This window comes from Scyliorhinus canicula, chromosome 22, assembly GCF_902713615.1.
Source record: "Scyliorhinus canicula chromosome 22, sScyCan1.1, whole genome shotgun sequence".
NCBI classification, from domain to species: domain Eukaryota; kingdom Metazoa; phylum Chordata; class Chondrichthyes; order Carcharhiniformes; family Scyliorhinidae; genus Scyliorhinus; species Scyliorhinus canicula.
Genome location: NC_052167.1, coordinates 20,822,265 through 20,838,093, shown reverse-complemented (window position 1 = coordinate 20,838,093; position 15,829 = coordinate 20,822,265). Strand labels below are relative to the sequence as shown.

General features: G+C 45.9%; 1 protein-coding gene across 2 annotated transcripts in view; it reads left to right on the top strand.

Annotated features, from left to right (window-relative positions):
- LOC119956065 (NFU1 iron-sulfur cluster scaffold homolog, mitochondrial-like) overlaps positions 1-15,829 on the top strand; it is a 46,931-nt gene that overhangs the window by 15,272 nt on the left and 15,830 nt on the right. For both annotated transcript variants that reach the window (XM_038782895.1, XM_038782896.1), the window contains exon 3: positions 9,994-10,129. In XM_038782895.1, the coding sequence (XP_038638823.1) occupies positions 9,994-10,129 (136 nt within the window). The remainder of the gene's footprint in view (positions 1-9,993; positions 10,130-15,829) is intronic.

Here is a 15,829-nt window from a genome sequence, read left to right as displayed (position 1 = left end):
GCGACCAGCTCATGATGCACTCGCCGACCTTTACATTACGAGCATTCTTTGGAAACTAAACTGTTGTGTGAAGCGAAAGAAGATCAGTCAGCGGCAACAGGGGAGGGGGTTATTCACATGCAGAACTTTGCAGTGCGGCTGGGGGCTGCTGGTGCAATGTACAAAAGAACCACCAGGGGCTTGAAAAGGGGCAGCACTAAATCAACGAAACAGGACAGGGAGAATACTTAAGGATAGGAGCAGGAATGCTGCAGAACAAAATCCAATGGTAAGAGTAGATTGACACAGAAATGCAAAGCACATCACGAAACAAACATGATGAGTTGGAGTGTGCAAAAATGTGCCCAGGAAGAAATTTTCCAGCAAGGATCCATGGCTCGTTCTCTTCCTGATCCAGTTATTTTCTTCAAGAACTTGCCTCCAGCTTAGTTTTCTTTCCAAGGGAGTCCCTTCTCAGTCCTGTTCCACCGATTCCCAGAAGGGAATGGGCCAGTATTCTTATTTCCTCGTTTGACCCCACAGAATCTCCACCGTGCAGAAGGAGGCCATTCGGCCCATCACCGACCCTCTGAAAGGGAATCCTGCCCAGTCCCACTCTCCCGTCCTCTCCCTGTACCCACACGCCTTCGAACACTAAGGGGCAATTAATCATGGCCAATCCACCTGACCTGCACATCTTTGGACTGTGGGAGGAAACCGGAGCAGACATGGGGAGAAAGTGAAAACTCCACACAGACAGCCACTGGAGGCCGGAGTTGAACCCGGGTCCCTGGGGCTGTGAGGCAGCAGCGCTAACCACTGCGCCATCGTGCTTCTGGGTTTCTAAGGGTTCTCCTCCCCAAACCCCTTGAGGCCCAAACTTTACGCTTACGATCCAGTGTGTGTCTCCTGATTTTGTAATTTAGATTTGATTCCATTTTGACCTGCACTGCCAAAGGTTCAAAGGAAGTGGTTTTCCTTTGTTTATAATGCTGTCTCGAAGCAGCTTCCAGATTAGACTGCAAGGCTTAACATCAGGACAAAGCAAATCACTGCTTCTTGGTGAGAAACATGCAGCATAAACACATCCTGAGACAGTTGAACCAAAAGTCACGGGGACTCGTTCCAGACAATGCCTTCCTTAATTATGTCATAAACAGATGTTTTAACCATTACCATTCAAATATGGCGAGGGGACATTAATTGAATTCTGTAACTTAAGAAAGGATGATTCTCATAACTACTATTTTGAGAGGCATTTGTGCACGTACTCCTTTATTTTGCTCAGCCTGACAGCTTGGAGTCAAAGAATCATAGAATTTACAGTGCAGAAGGAGGCCGTTCGGCCCATTTGAGTATACACCAGCTCTTGGAAAGAGCACCCTACCCAATTCCACGCCTCCATCCTATCCCCATAACCCAGTAACCCTACCCAACACTCAGGGCAATTTTGGACACTAAGGGCAATTTAGCATGGCCAATCCACCTAACCTGCACATCTTTCGACTTCATTGAAGTTGCTGTTGCTTCAGTTGACCTGAAGCCACCATGGCCACGATCTGGGGTTGGGGGTGGGAATCAGGATTCCTGTTTTTGATGGCAATCTGCTGTATACTGCAGAAGTGTATCAATATTTTTTTTAAAACGCATTTTATTCAAACTTGTATCAAAGTAGGTTACGGCAAATAAACACCCGGGAAACATTCTTCCCTACAATCAACTATAAAGTTTGTACAGATTTTTCTCCTTTTTCACCCCCCACGTGACGAACAGCTCCTCAAATACAATCACAAACACCCTCCACCTTTTCTCGAACTCCCCTGCTAAGCCCCTTAACTCATACTTTATCTTCTCTAACCGCAGGAAGTCGTATAGGTCACCAACCATACTGTTACCACCGGTGGCGATGCCGATCACCACCCCAGCAAAATTCGAAGCCGTGCAATCAGAGAGGTGAAGGCCATGATATCGGCTTCCTCCTCTCCATGAGCTCCGGCTTCTCTGAAACCCTAAATATCACCACCAAAGGGACCGGGTCCACTCCATCCTCCACTATCCTGGCTAAGACCGCGAACCTGTAGATACCTGAACTCACTACCCCTCTGCAGCTCTACCCTCTCCTTGGCTCCTCCAGACTGGCAAACCCTTCCTCCAAGTACAAATCCTTCACCTTGACCAGCCCCACTTCCCTCCACCTCCTGTATACACTATCCATCTCCCCCGGCTCAAAACCGTGATTCTCGCACAGCAGCGTTAGCACCGACATCCCTTCCACCCTGAAATGCCTCCTCAGCTAATTCTATATCTTCACCGTGGACTGCACCACTGGCCTCCCTGAATACCTACTCTGAGCTATTGGCAATGCTGCCGTCACCATAGCCCTCAAGCTAGACCCCTCCATCCTAACCCACTCTACCCCTTCTCCTTCCCACCACCACCGCACCTTGTCCACATTCGCCGCCCAATAATAATGAAGCAAGTTTGGCAATGCCAACCCTCCCTGCTGCCTCTGCCTCTGTAGCAGGGTCCTCCCCACCCTCGGCACCTTCCCCGCCCATACAAAGTCAGAGATGATTGTGTCCATTTTCCAAAAAAAGGCCTTTGGTATAAAGATCGGGAGAGCCTGAAAGATAAACAAGAACCTCGGCAGAATATTCATTTTTACCACTTGGATCCTCCCCGTCAACGTTAAGTGCAGTGTATCCCACCTCTTAAGATCCTCCCTGGCCTCCTCCACCAGCTTCGTTAAGTTCCACTTATGGAGTCGCGTCTATTCCCTCGCTACCTGAATCCACAAGTACCTAAACCTACCCCTCGCTACCGTAAATGGCATCCCCCTAAATTAGCCCACTGTGCCAGGTCATTCACCAAGAATAACTCGCTTTTCCCTACATTCAGCTTGTATCCCGAGAACACTCCAAACCTCCCCATAATCCTTCCCATACACTCCAACAGATCCGAAACATACAGCAGGAGGTCATCGGCATAGAGCGACACCCGATGTTCCCTCTGTTCCCTCATTATCCCCTGCCACTCTGCCGATGCCCTGAGAGCCATCGCCAACGGCTCTATGGCCAGCGCAAACAGCAGTGGCGACAGCGGGCAACCCTGCCTCGTACCCCTGTGTAAGTCAAAGCTTCGTGAGCTCATATCATTCGTCATCACCCTCGCTCTTGGCGCCACATGCCACAAATCTCGGCCCAAACCCAAACCTTCCCAAAACTTCGAACAAGTACCGCCACTCCACCCGATCAAATGCTTCCTCCGCGTCCACGGACACCACCACCTCCGGTACCAGAGCTCTCGACGGATTCATCACCACATTCAACAGCCGCCTTATATTACTCGTGAGCTGCCTGCCCTTCACGAAGCCTGTTTGATCTTCTGCAACCACCCCGGGACACAATTCTCCCCACCAACAACAGCCAATACTTTCATATCCGTATTCAATAGTGATATGGGTCTGTACGACCCACATTCCACTGGATCCTTCTCTTTTTTTGGGATTAGTGTGATTACTGCCTGCTTCGTCGTCTTCGGCTACTCTCCCTTCTCCAGTGCTTCATGAAACGCCTCCAACAGATGTGATGTCTGGTCCGCTGCAAATTCCATATAAAATTCTGCCGGGTACCCATCCGGCCCAGGGGCCTTCCCTGACTTCATACCCCTGATAATATCCAGCACCTCCCTCAGCCCCAGGGGCTCCTCTTTGCTTCCTCCACCTGGGGAAATTCCAGCTCATCCAGAAACCGCCCCATGACCCCCTCCTCTCCTCTTGGGTCTGCCTCATAAAGTCCCTGGTAATACTCTCTAAATGCCTCATTTATCTTCCCTGCCTCTGACACCACATCCCCAGCCCCAGTCTGGATCTTCAATATTTCCCTGGACGCAGCCTACCTCTGCAGCTGGTACGCCAGCATGCGGCTCGCCTTCTCCCCATACCCGAAGTGAATCAATGTTGAGCTAGGACGAGGCTAGGCTCAAGATTGTGCTGCCTTGGAGTAGCCTGGCCGTTCAGGGGACACATATGAAGACTAACTTACCTGGACAAGACACTTCAGAACTGCTGGCTCTCTCAGAACTGTACTGCAGCAAAATATAACTACCAGGAGAGAAGCTATATTTTGGGTATAGGAGTTTAAAAAAAAACCTTTTGCTGTTTTTTAATAGGTTCGGTGATTTATAAAATAAGTAATCCAGACACAAATCAGTGAGAGTGAAGCACCGACCATTTTTTAGATCGTTATGCGTTTTCGAAATAATAATAATGCTTGGGCTTGTCATTTGTGTCATATTACTGCAAGTCTGCTGTTAACTAAGGATGAAAAATGTAATTGCCTCGACGGTAAGACACTCCTTCCCTCTCCCTCGCCCCTGCACCTGACCATCTGGCTCTTGTTCTTAAGATTGCTACACTTTTGTTTCAATCTCTTCCAGCTACGATATAATATCCAACAGATTTCCCACTCCACTTCTGACAAAGCTCAACAACTCGAAACGTTAACTCTGCTTCTCTCCCTCCCTCCAGATGCTGCCAGGCCTGCTAAGTTTTTCCCAACATTCTGTTTTGGAAACATCTATTGCTCTTCTCCTAGAGTGTAGGGTAGCTGTTGTTGAGGAAAATAACAGTTCAGATGACAGTGTATTCTGGCTGTGATATTTTGTCACTCAAAAGTAACAAATGTTTCACTGTGTCTTGAAGTGCGACACGTGACTGCGAGACACTTTTATACCATGTATTTGTGTGCTCAAGACCGATATATTAAATATGTTCACATAATTTTATTCTGATGAGAAACTGCTACTCTGTGTCCAAGAATCATTTGGTATTTCCTTGGATTATGAAGAAAAGATTTACTCAAGTGTCACTGCTCTTTGGAGCTTATTCTCAACATAACCTAGAGAGCTTCTTAATCTAGTGATATTCAGGGTGGCACAGTGGTTAGCACTGCTGCCTCACGACGCCGAGGACCCGGGTTTGATACCGGCCCCGGGTCACTGTCCGCGTGGAGTTTGCACATTCTCCCCCTGTCTGCGTGGGTCTCACCCCCGCAACCCAAAGATGTGCAGGGTAGATGGATTGGCCAAGCTAAATTTCCCCTTCATTGGGGGGAACAAAATAAAAGAAGAAGAAAAAAACGTGATGTTGGAATGTTTACAAAATCTATATGGTTAGCTACCACCGATGTGCCAGCTACCTCTAAGCAGATTTGCCTCTCTGCCTTGGCCTATTGTGGATCATTTGATAACAGCCTAAAATGAAGATTGCTGTAATGAAGTGCAGGCTGTGCAGACTCTCATCCCGTTGGCTGTAAATGGGCAACTTCTCTCGAACACCTCATTTATCTTTGTAAACATCAAGCCTTAATGAAAACTTTCAAAGAGAGTTAAATTACTGATGAGGTTTATTGACAGCCTGTCATGGTACCTGACATTGGTGTTACACAGCACACAGCCTTTGCTATTGAGCTGTCATGTGCATGTTACCATGTTAGTCCAAATGGCAGCAAAATGCCAGCGGATATTTAAAAGAACATTATTTTTCATTTGCATATTCATTAGTTAGCATTTACCCTTTGAAAGCATGAATGATGCCCTTGGTTGAGATTCAATGGGAGCCTCCGTACAACAGTCAAGTGTGTTAGTTTTAATTGATTTTGACTGATTTTGTTGTTCCGCTGTAGCGTAGCAGTGCTGTGTCTGTACAAGGTGATATCCTGACTAATCAGCGACATGCATTCCTCTTATTACTTTTTCAGTGGTGTGTGATATTTCTGTCAATGTGTTAAGGATCTTGTCTTTCCTAAAGCAACTTATCATACATCACAGCCGCGCTCGCTGATGGAGTAAATTTCTGTTCAGTGAAAGGGTGTCAGTTTGCATCAGAGGTGCTTCAGAGCTTAAAAACAACTTAATTCTTTCACCAATCTCATATTCACGTGTGCTCAAACATTCATCAAAGTGCCATCGTCAAAGTTACAGTCCAGCTAGATCATTCGTGGGCAATAGTGCAGAGTCTAATGACTTGATGTGCAAGAATGTGTAAAATGACTGATTGTGTTGCTCCCGGTGTAGCGTGGCAGTCCTGTGTCTGTGTAGAATGGTACCCTGACTAATTGTTGACAGGCACCGACATGGGTGGCAGGGTGGCGCAGCGGTTAGCACTGCTGCCTCACAGCGCCAGGGATCTGGGTTCGATTCTGGCCTCGGGTGACTGTCGGTGTGGAGTTTGCATGTTCTCCCCATGTCTGTTTCTTTCGGGCGCTCCGGTTTCCTCCCACAGTCCGGAGATGAGCAGGTTAAGTGGACTGGCCGTGCTAAATAGCCCCTTAGGTAGGTGGGGTTACGGGGGATAGGGCGGAGGAATGGACCTGGGTACAGTGCTCTTTCATAGTTTGGAGCAGACTCAATGGGCCGAATGGCCTCCTGCATTGCAAGGATTCCACGATTCTACTGCATTTTCCCCCTTCAAATCCTTCTATTTTATGTTTAAAATAAATTGTATGAATGTACAAGTCATGTCACCTGATGTTCCATACAATTCTGTTTTATTATGAGTCGATCGGCAGCTGTATTTGCAGCCACTAGATGGCAGGGGAAGCTTATCTATTTCATAAATTCCCATTGTGTGCAATATTGACTGCTCACCCATACAGGTAATGCCTTCATTTTTATTTGGTTATTTTTATCTTAATGGTGGAATATCATAATGAAATCTCGGGTTTATTTTAGCTGGGCAGTTTTTCTCTTTATGAACAGTTTACTGATTTTTTTTGAGTGAAGAAATTGATCTGCTAAGGTGCAAGACAGACTCAAATAGTGAAGTTGTATGTAAACATTGCTCACGTGAAAAAACGAGCAAATATATTTCTTTGTGCTGGTCTCCAATTATTAGCTGTCAGCATTTAAGTAACAGGCTTGGCTGCTATTAATATTTTTAATTGCGGGGAAATTACGGGGAATAACGGGGAAAGGGTGGGACATATGGCCTTAGTAGCCTGTTCTTTTTTGGAGGGTCAGTAGGCTCGGTGGGCTGAATGGCCTACTCCTGCACTGGAGGGCTTCTATGATTCTATGAACATGACCTCTGTTCTGCACTAATAATGCTTCACAAACAGCAGTTTAAAAAAATATATTTTGGGTGGTGTTAATAGTGGGTCATGGGTTCTTCAACATTAACAGTCACGGTAGCCTTGTGGATAGCACAATCGCTTCACAGCTCCAGGGTCCCAGGTTCGATTCCGGCTTGGGTCACTGTCTGTGCAGAGTCTGCACATCCTCCCCGTATGTACGTGGGTTTCCTCCGGGTGCTCCGGTTACCTCCCACAGTCCAAAGATGTGCGGGTTAGGTGGATTGGCCATGATAAATTGCCCTTAGTGTCCAAAATTGCCCTTAGTGTTGGGTGGGGTTACTGGGTAATTGGGGATAGGGTGGAGGTGTTGACCTTGGATAGGGGGTAGGGTGCTCTTTCCAAGAGCCGGTGCAGACTCGATGGGCCGAATGGCCTCCTCCTGCACTGTAAAATTCTATGTAAGTGTAGCACGTTCTGTACATACCTGAGGGAGTGCTGCATTGTCAATAGAAAATCCTGTGATGCTGTTTAGAGATGCTTAGGTGGTCCTCCTGGTGTCCTGGCCACTATTATTTCCCAATCCACACCACCTTGCACGAACTATAGTTCATTAATTTGCTGTTTGTTGGGCCATGCCATTGCAATTAACACAGCATCCTGACTTGCAGCTCTAATGCCATTCCTTCACTGTGCCTGGCTTTCAGTTCTGGATCTCCTGACAGCACTGTGGGTGTGCCTACGCGACATGGACTGCAGGAGATCAGCAGTCACCGCCACCTGTTCAAGAGATAGACAATGCATGACGCCCACATGCAAAGAACACATTTTAAAAAAGCTTCGTTGGTCATGAATTCTCCTCTTATGTAGGGCTGCGCCAGACTCTTGAAGAGCTGAGCCTGTAATTCAAGCTATGAACTGCTGCGCCAATGGAGTGCCTCATGGTCGTGGTTATTCAAGTATTTTGTTGGTTCAGGTATACATTAAAGATCACATGACTTAAGGGTAGGGAGCTCACCTGATACTGTGTCCAACATTACGAAAAGGATTGACCTGTCATTCATTTCATTGCTGTGTGTGGAACTCTGCTGTGTATAAATTGGCTGCCCTGAATTTCAACGTTGACTACAGCTCAAAAGTGCTTTATGGGCTGAAAGGATGTCCTGAGGTCTTCAAAGGTGCCACATGAAGCAAGTTCTTGATCATCTTTCCTTCCAGACGACAATATTTGATGGTTGTCCCAGCTGCAGTCTGCGTTGACATTGGGTACTGCAAAATTAGCATCGGCTGCAACAGTGCAAAATCCCTCACCACCAGAAACAAATGAGTAAAACTGCCCCTTCCAGCCGTACAACATCTCAACCAAAAGCTCTTGCTCTGCTTCTGTGCTACATCAAGTTGGGGATATCTTGAACCACTAAATGCATTTTTACTGAGCACTTTGTACATCTACAATGAAAAGAAGTAATCCAACTGGCAAGCCATGATTGTACCTTGCCTCTTTGGAGGGAACCTTTGTCCGGGTCATTTTTGACTCTTCCCTTTGTAGAGAGATGGCTGGTTCGCACAGTGCAATGGTGCCAACAGGTTACTCTTTGCAAAGCTCTGATGAGCTACATCATGTGAAAAATAGAGTTGCAAAGTTTTTTTTTCTCTTTTCTCTTCCACCTGTTGCCAAGGTAAAGGAGCTTGAAACATTGAAGCAGGCCAAATGCAGTCCAGGGGTTCAAATTTTCTTTAATATCCAGGCCTCAGGACAGCTGCAACAGTGCAAGTTTTCCTTTGCCGCAAAAGTTGTCGAATGGCCATTCTGAGGTTGCCAACAAGGTCTTACAACGTGCCATACAGTGGAATCTCCATTATCCAACAGAATGGATAATTAAAATTGGGTAATGCTGAGTAGCTAAAACCACCTTTATGTTGCACGTCAGCGAAGACTGTACCATTTCCATCCATTCCTACCATGACTAACTAATACTGCCCGAGGAACCTATGCAAACTGGAGGAACAGTACCTCATCTTCCGATGAGGCACGTTACAACCTTCCGGACTTAACACTGAGTTCAATAACTTCAGATTGTGAACTCTCTCCTCCACCATCACCCCATTTTCATTTCTATTAATTTTTTTCCATTTCTTCCATTGATCCGGTTTTCCCTCACCACTGTCTCGTATCCCCTCACCCCACCCCACTTGTGCCATCTGTTCCCTGTTCCAAGTAATGTTTCAACTCGCTGCTTACTGCTGTTCTGTCATTGACACATTCTGACCTCTTTATGGGGCACTATCAGCACCCTTCTTAGTCATTACCACCATGGCATCTTTATCAATCTCAGCCTATCGCTGGCCCTTTATCCAGCCCCACTGTTCCATGCACCCCACTCAACAGTTTACATCATCCTATTTCCAGTTCTCTCCAACTGTGACGGAGCCATCCAGACTCGAAACATTAGTTCCCTTCTCTCTTCACAGATGCTGTCAGATCGGCTGAGGTTGTCCAACGTTTTGTGTTACTTGTTTCCAACACCGCGTCAATGTCTAGGAGACTTTGGCCGAATGTAGCAATGATGCCACACAGCACATCTGAAAATAACAGTTCGTGCATCTGGAGACTATCCCAATCTCAGCTGTTCAAAATGTTCTGATTAAAATCAAAAGTATGACACAATACCGTTTTTCTCCCCACTGTGCTCAGTATAGACTCTGTTTCAGGTCCGGCTAAAGGAATTGGCCTTTTCCTCTGCATGTTAAAGTACATTTTTACCTTACTGACAAGATTGGGATTGCAACTGATGGGAAACAATGAACTGAGGTCCCACTGTATTCTCTATTACTGTGAACCTAAATGTTAGAAAACTGGTCGATATACTAACCAATGTGATGTAAAATGTCATTTCGTGCCCAGCTGTAAAACACTTTCTGAAATACAATATTTTCTTTATAGCACGATTCATGGCGATACAGACCCAGGACACACCAAACCCTAACAGCTTAAAGTTTCTCGCTGGTCGTCAAATTATAACATCGGGAACTATGGATTTTCCAAACGTCAGTGCAGCTCATTGCTCGCCTTTAGCCAAGTAAGTACAAGTTTAAGCTAGGTCAGGTAGTAAGATGTGGCGTATGGTTATACCAAGAAAGACGTGCATTGTTCTGGTCCCTGTAACCACCTCATGACGTCCGAAAGCATTTAACAATCAATTAAGTACATTTGAAGTTTAAGTCACCATTGTAGTATAGGAAACACAGCAGCCAATTTTCACACAGCAAAGGGATAAGTATACCCCGCAGGGCAAGAGTTATAGCTGGGGGAAGGGCAATTATGATGCCATTAGACATGACTTAGGATGTGTTGGTTGGAGAAGTAGGCTGCAAGGGTTGGGCACACTGGATATGTGGAGCTTGTTCAAGGAACAGCTATTGCATGTTCTTGATAAGTACGTACCAGTCAGGCAGGGAGGAAGGGGTCGAGCGAGGGAACCGTGGTTTACCAAAGAAGTGAAATCTCTTGTTAAGAGGAAGAAGGAGGCCTATGTGAAGATGAGGCGTGAAGTTTCAGTTGGGGCGCTTGATAGTTACAAGGAAGCGAGGAAGGATCTAAAGAGAGAGCTGAGACGAGCAAGGAGGGGACATGAGAAGTCTTTGGCAGGTAGGATCAAGGAAAACCCAAAAGCTTTCTATAGGTATGTCAGGAATAAAAGAATGACTAGGGTAAGAGTAGGGCCAGTCAAGGACAGTGGTGGGAAGTTGTGTGTGGAGGCTGAGGAGATAAGCGAGATACTAAATGAATACTTTTCGTCAGTATTCACTCAAGAAAAAGATAATATTGTGGAGGAGAATGCTGAGACCCAGGCTATTAGAATAGATGGCATTGAGGTGCGTAGGGAAGAAGTGTTGGCAATTCTGGACAAGGTGAAAATAGATAAGTCCCCGGGGCCGGATGGGATTTATCCTAGGATTCTCTAGGAAGCCAGGGAAGAGATTGCTGAGCCTTTGGCTTTGATTTTTAGGTCATCATTGGCTACAGGAATAGTGCCAGAGGACTGGAGGATAGCAAATGTGGTCCCTTTGTTCAAGAAGGGGAGTAGAGATAACTCCGGTAACTATAGGCCGGTGAGCCTAACGTCTGTGGTGGGTAAAGTCTTGGAGAGGATTATAAAAGATACGATTTATAATCATCTAGATAGGAATAATATGATTAGGGACAGTCAGCATGGTTTTGTGAAGGGTAGGTCATGCCTCACAAACCTTATCGAGTTCTTTGAGAAGGTGACTGAACAGGTAGACGAGGGTAGAGCAGTTGATGTGGTGTATATGGATTTCAGTAAAGCGTTTGATAAGGTTCCCCACGGTCGGCTATTGCAGAAAATACGGAGGCTGGGGATTGAGGGTGATTTAGAGATGTGGATCAGAAATTGGCTAGTTGAAAGAAGACAGAGAGTGGTAGTTGATGGGAAATGTTCAGAATGGAGTTCAGTTACGAGTGGCGTACCACAAGGATCTGTTCTGGGGCCGTTGCTGTTTGTCATTTTTATAAATGACCTAGAGGAGGGCGCAGAAGGATGGGTGAGTAAATTTGCAGACGACACTAAAGTCGGTGGAGTTGTAGACAGTGCGGAAGGATGTTGCAGGTTACAGAGGGACATAGATAAGCTGCAGAGCTGGGCTGAGAGGTGGCAAATGGAGTTTAATGTGGAGAAGTGTGAGGTGATTCACTTTGGAAAGAATAACAGAAATGCGGAATATTTGGCTAATGGTAAAATTCTTGGTAGTGTGGATGAGCAGAGGGATCTCGGTGTCCATGTACATAGATCCCTGAAAGTTGCCACCCAGGTTGATAGGGTTGTGAAGAAGGCCTATGGTGTGTTGGCCTTTATTGGTAGAGGGATTGAGTTCCGGAGCCATGAGGTCATGTTGCAGTTGTACAAAACTCTAGTACGGCCGCATTTGGAGTATTGCGTACAGTTCTGGTCGCCTCATTATAGGAAGGACGTGGAAGCTTTGGAACGGGTGCAGAGGAGATTTACCAGGATGTTGCCTGGTATGGAGGGAAAATCTTATGAGGAAAGGCTGATGGACTTGAGGTTGTTTTCGTTAGAGAGAAGAAGGTTAAGAGGTGACTTAATAGAGGCATACAAAATGATCAGAGGGTTAGATAGGGTGGACAGCGAGAGCCTTCTCCCGCGGATGGAGGTGGCTAGCACGAGGGGACATAGCCTTAAATTGAGGGGTAATAGATATCGGACAGAGGTCAGAGGTGGGTTTTTTACGCAAAGAGTGGTGAGGCTGTGGAATGCCCTACCTGCAACAGTAGTGAACACGCCAACATTGAGGGCATTTAAAAATTTATTGGATAAGCATATGGATGATAAGGGCATAGTGTAGGTTAGATGGCCTTTAGATTTTTTCCATGTCGGTGCAACATCGAGGGCCGAAGGGCCTGTACTGCGCTGTATCGTTCTATGTTCTATGTTCTAAAGTCCCTCAAACGGCGATGAGGTGAATGACCACTTAATATCAGTTGAAGATGAAAGATTGGCCAGCAAACCGGGAAGGCTTCCCGGTTCTTCTTCATGGAATTGCTTGCAGAATCTTTAACCTCTAGCTGTGGAGGGCAGACGTGGTTTAATCTCTCATCCAAACGGTGGCCCTTCAACAATGCAGCTCAGTGCCACACTGAAGTGGCACGTTTCTGGAGTGGGACTTGTACCTACAACCTTCTGATCTACAAAGCACGGTGTCACAAAATGGTAGGATGCTATTAAGGTGAATGTATTGCTTTTTGCACATGCAAAATCAAACTGTCAGGTATTTTGTAAACCATATCTGGGCAGCCTCGAAGAGAAAGGAAAGAATAGGGAACAGGGTGTCCATGACAATTGATACATTTAGTAGTGTGCTGTGATCCAGGAAGCAGGCTAGTCACAAATGAGGTGCTGAAGAAGCAACAGCTAGCGTGAGAGAGGGGTAGCCAACCTCAGGAAGCAGCGTAGCTAGAGATGAAATGTTGACAGGTTGCACAAAAGTTTGTTTTCTGCACTGAACCAAAGACCATTGACAAGTCCTGATCACTTAGGCCATAGGATGTGGTAGTCACTGGCTTGATTTGACCAATAGATTATTTGGGAGATGGAGGGGTTTCAATAAAGTTTAGGGTTATGGGATGAACAGATGCTTTTGGGTTTCCAGTTTTTGAAGGACTAAGTGCTTACTGTTAATGTGCCGAAGTATAAGATTGTTCTTTGTGGTGTTTCATTATCTTTCTTCTACTTTAATAAATACTTCTGTTGTTGTTTGATGAAAGAGAGGTTTGGGTTCTCGTTGTTTCCGCAGACATTCCTCACTAACGTCCAAAGAATTGGGTAACTGTTAATTGTAAGCTATTATCCAAAGAGAACAATACACCATACAAAACTAGTGTTTCAGGTTGGAACACTCTCGCACATAACATCAGCGGAGTTTCGTAACAAAGCGTTCTGCCACTGATCCACAGCTGGTGCATATTGTGGACGTTAGTCTTAGACGTGGGTCGTGGATCTCTGGGTTGAAATGTAGGGGGCTTATCTTGTGTGTGGTATGTGCACGTGTATTTTTGTACATCGTCTGGAGTACCTGGAGTCTCTCAAAGTCTCTTCCAGAACATCCAGATACCGCTGGCTAAAGAAACCCTTACTTTTCTGACAATGCTACCCTTCTACATAACAGGCTCCTTACTTGGAGGAAGACCTGTATATAATTTAAAACTGCAGCAGATAGTCTTCTCACTGTGAGGAATAACCTCACGCTGTTTGGCATCTAAAGAGCCTCGTACTGTTCTGTTATTAAAAGGCCCATGTAAGCTCTGTGTTACAAGGTTTTGAACCATTTTATGGCGTAAAGAATGATGCCTAATCACAGTTTTTACAGGAGCAAGTACAGGCCTTGCTGAACACAAATTGTAAAATAATTTACTGTGTTAGGATGCCGGATCAGACCCCAATGTGTGTTAGGAAACTGGGCAAGAAACCCCAACCCCAACTGTGAGGAAGGGATACTTCAGCCCGAGGAGTAAGTCCACTGACAAACAAGGGATTTTTGAAATATTAAAACAAACTTTATTCTTAACAAAGGACCAATTGCATTAACATCACAGAAGACAGCTTACAATTAACAGTTACACAATTTTTAACAATAAAAGGAAACAATTTACCTTCTTACTTCTAACTTTTCTATCTCCAATTAAGCAAAGCCATGACAGGTCAAAAGCCACGTGTCAGCACGGTGGCGCAGTGGGTTAGCCCTGCTGCCTCAAGGCACCGAGGTCCCAGGTTCGATCCCGGCTCAGGGTCACTGTCCGTGTGGAGTTTGCACATTCTCCCCGTGTCTGCATGGGTTTCACCCCCACAACCCAAAGATGTGCAGGGTAGGTGGGTTGGCCACGCTAAATTGCCCCTTAATTGGAAAAAAATGATTGGGTACTCTAAATTTATTTTTTAAAAAGCCACGTGTAAATAAAGTTAGCAAACGCAAAGATACTTGCTCTCCTCTGTGTAGAGAATTGCTTTCAGCAAAAGAGAAACCCTTTCAGACACAAGTTGCAAGTCCTTCTGTCTTTGGCGGACGAAAAGCGAAACTGCTTGCTAGAGACCTGGCTCCTCTCAATAATCTATCCCACTAACTGTCTTATGACCATCTTACTAAGGCTAAACACACCCCGTCAATTACCTAAACCCCAGAGAACCTTATTTCTATAAACAAAAGTCCATTAGCCCTATATAAGTAAACAATTAAATGGTTATAATCAATGATTATCCCACTTTTACAACCAGTTTTTGAAAATATTTTACTCCCACACGGCTCACAAGTATCCTCCACGTCTTCAAACAACCGGCTCATCCTCTACTTTGTCAGGTGCGTTCTATGTACTACCTTCAGCTGTATCAACCCCAGCCTCGAACACGATTTTGAGGCATTCACCCTCCGCAACACTTCACACCACAACCCCTCCTCCAGTGCCATCCCCAGCTCCTCCTCCCACTTTGCCTTAACCCTCTCCAGAGACACCATATCCTCCTCCAAAATCCTCCCATAGATCCCCCCCCCCAAGCCAATCACCGACAGCACCCCCTCCAACAATGAGGAGTGTGGTGCCACCGGAAAAGTTGACCTTTTCATGAAATCCCACATCAGTATATACCTGAAAATCTCCCCCTACGAGATCCCAAACTTCTCCCCAAACTCTCCCTTCTAGAAATAGATCCTTCATTTCTGTCACCCCTAGCTCATCCTATTCCCAAAACCCAGCATCAACCCTCGCTGGCTCACCATGTGGCTCATCGGCATCAAATTCGACTCAGCCCATAACCTAAAGTGCTGCCGGAATTGCCTCCATATTTTCAACGTGGCAACCACCACCGGACTCCCCGAATATTTCCCTGGTGCAAATGGGAGCAACGCCAATGCCAACACCTGCAACCCCGATCCCTTACAAGAGCCTACCTCCATCCTCACCCACAAAGCCTCCCTACTCCAGCCCCGCACCTTCTCCGCGTTTGCCACCAATAATAGTACATCAGGTTTGGAAGGGCCAGGCCCCCTGACACTTTTACGACATCTTAATTGCATCTTTTGCAGACACACCTCCTGCCTGTATGTTAAACCAGGATGTACAAAAATATCACCACAACTGTTTTTAATAGAATATCTCCAACAATTTCCTATATTCATCGCACATGTCTGCGCCGGCGAGCTGCATATCGCAATGTAGGAAGCCCGAGCACCCCTTGTGCTCTCACCCGAAT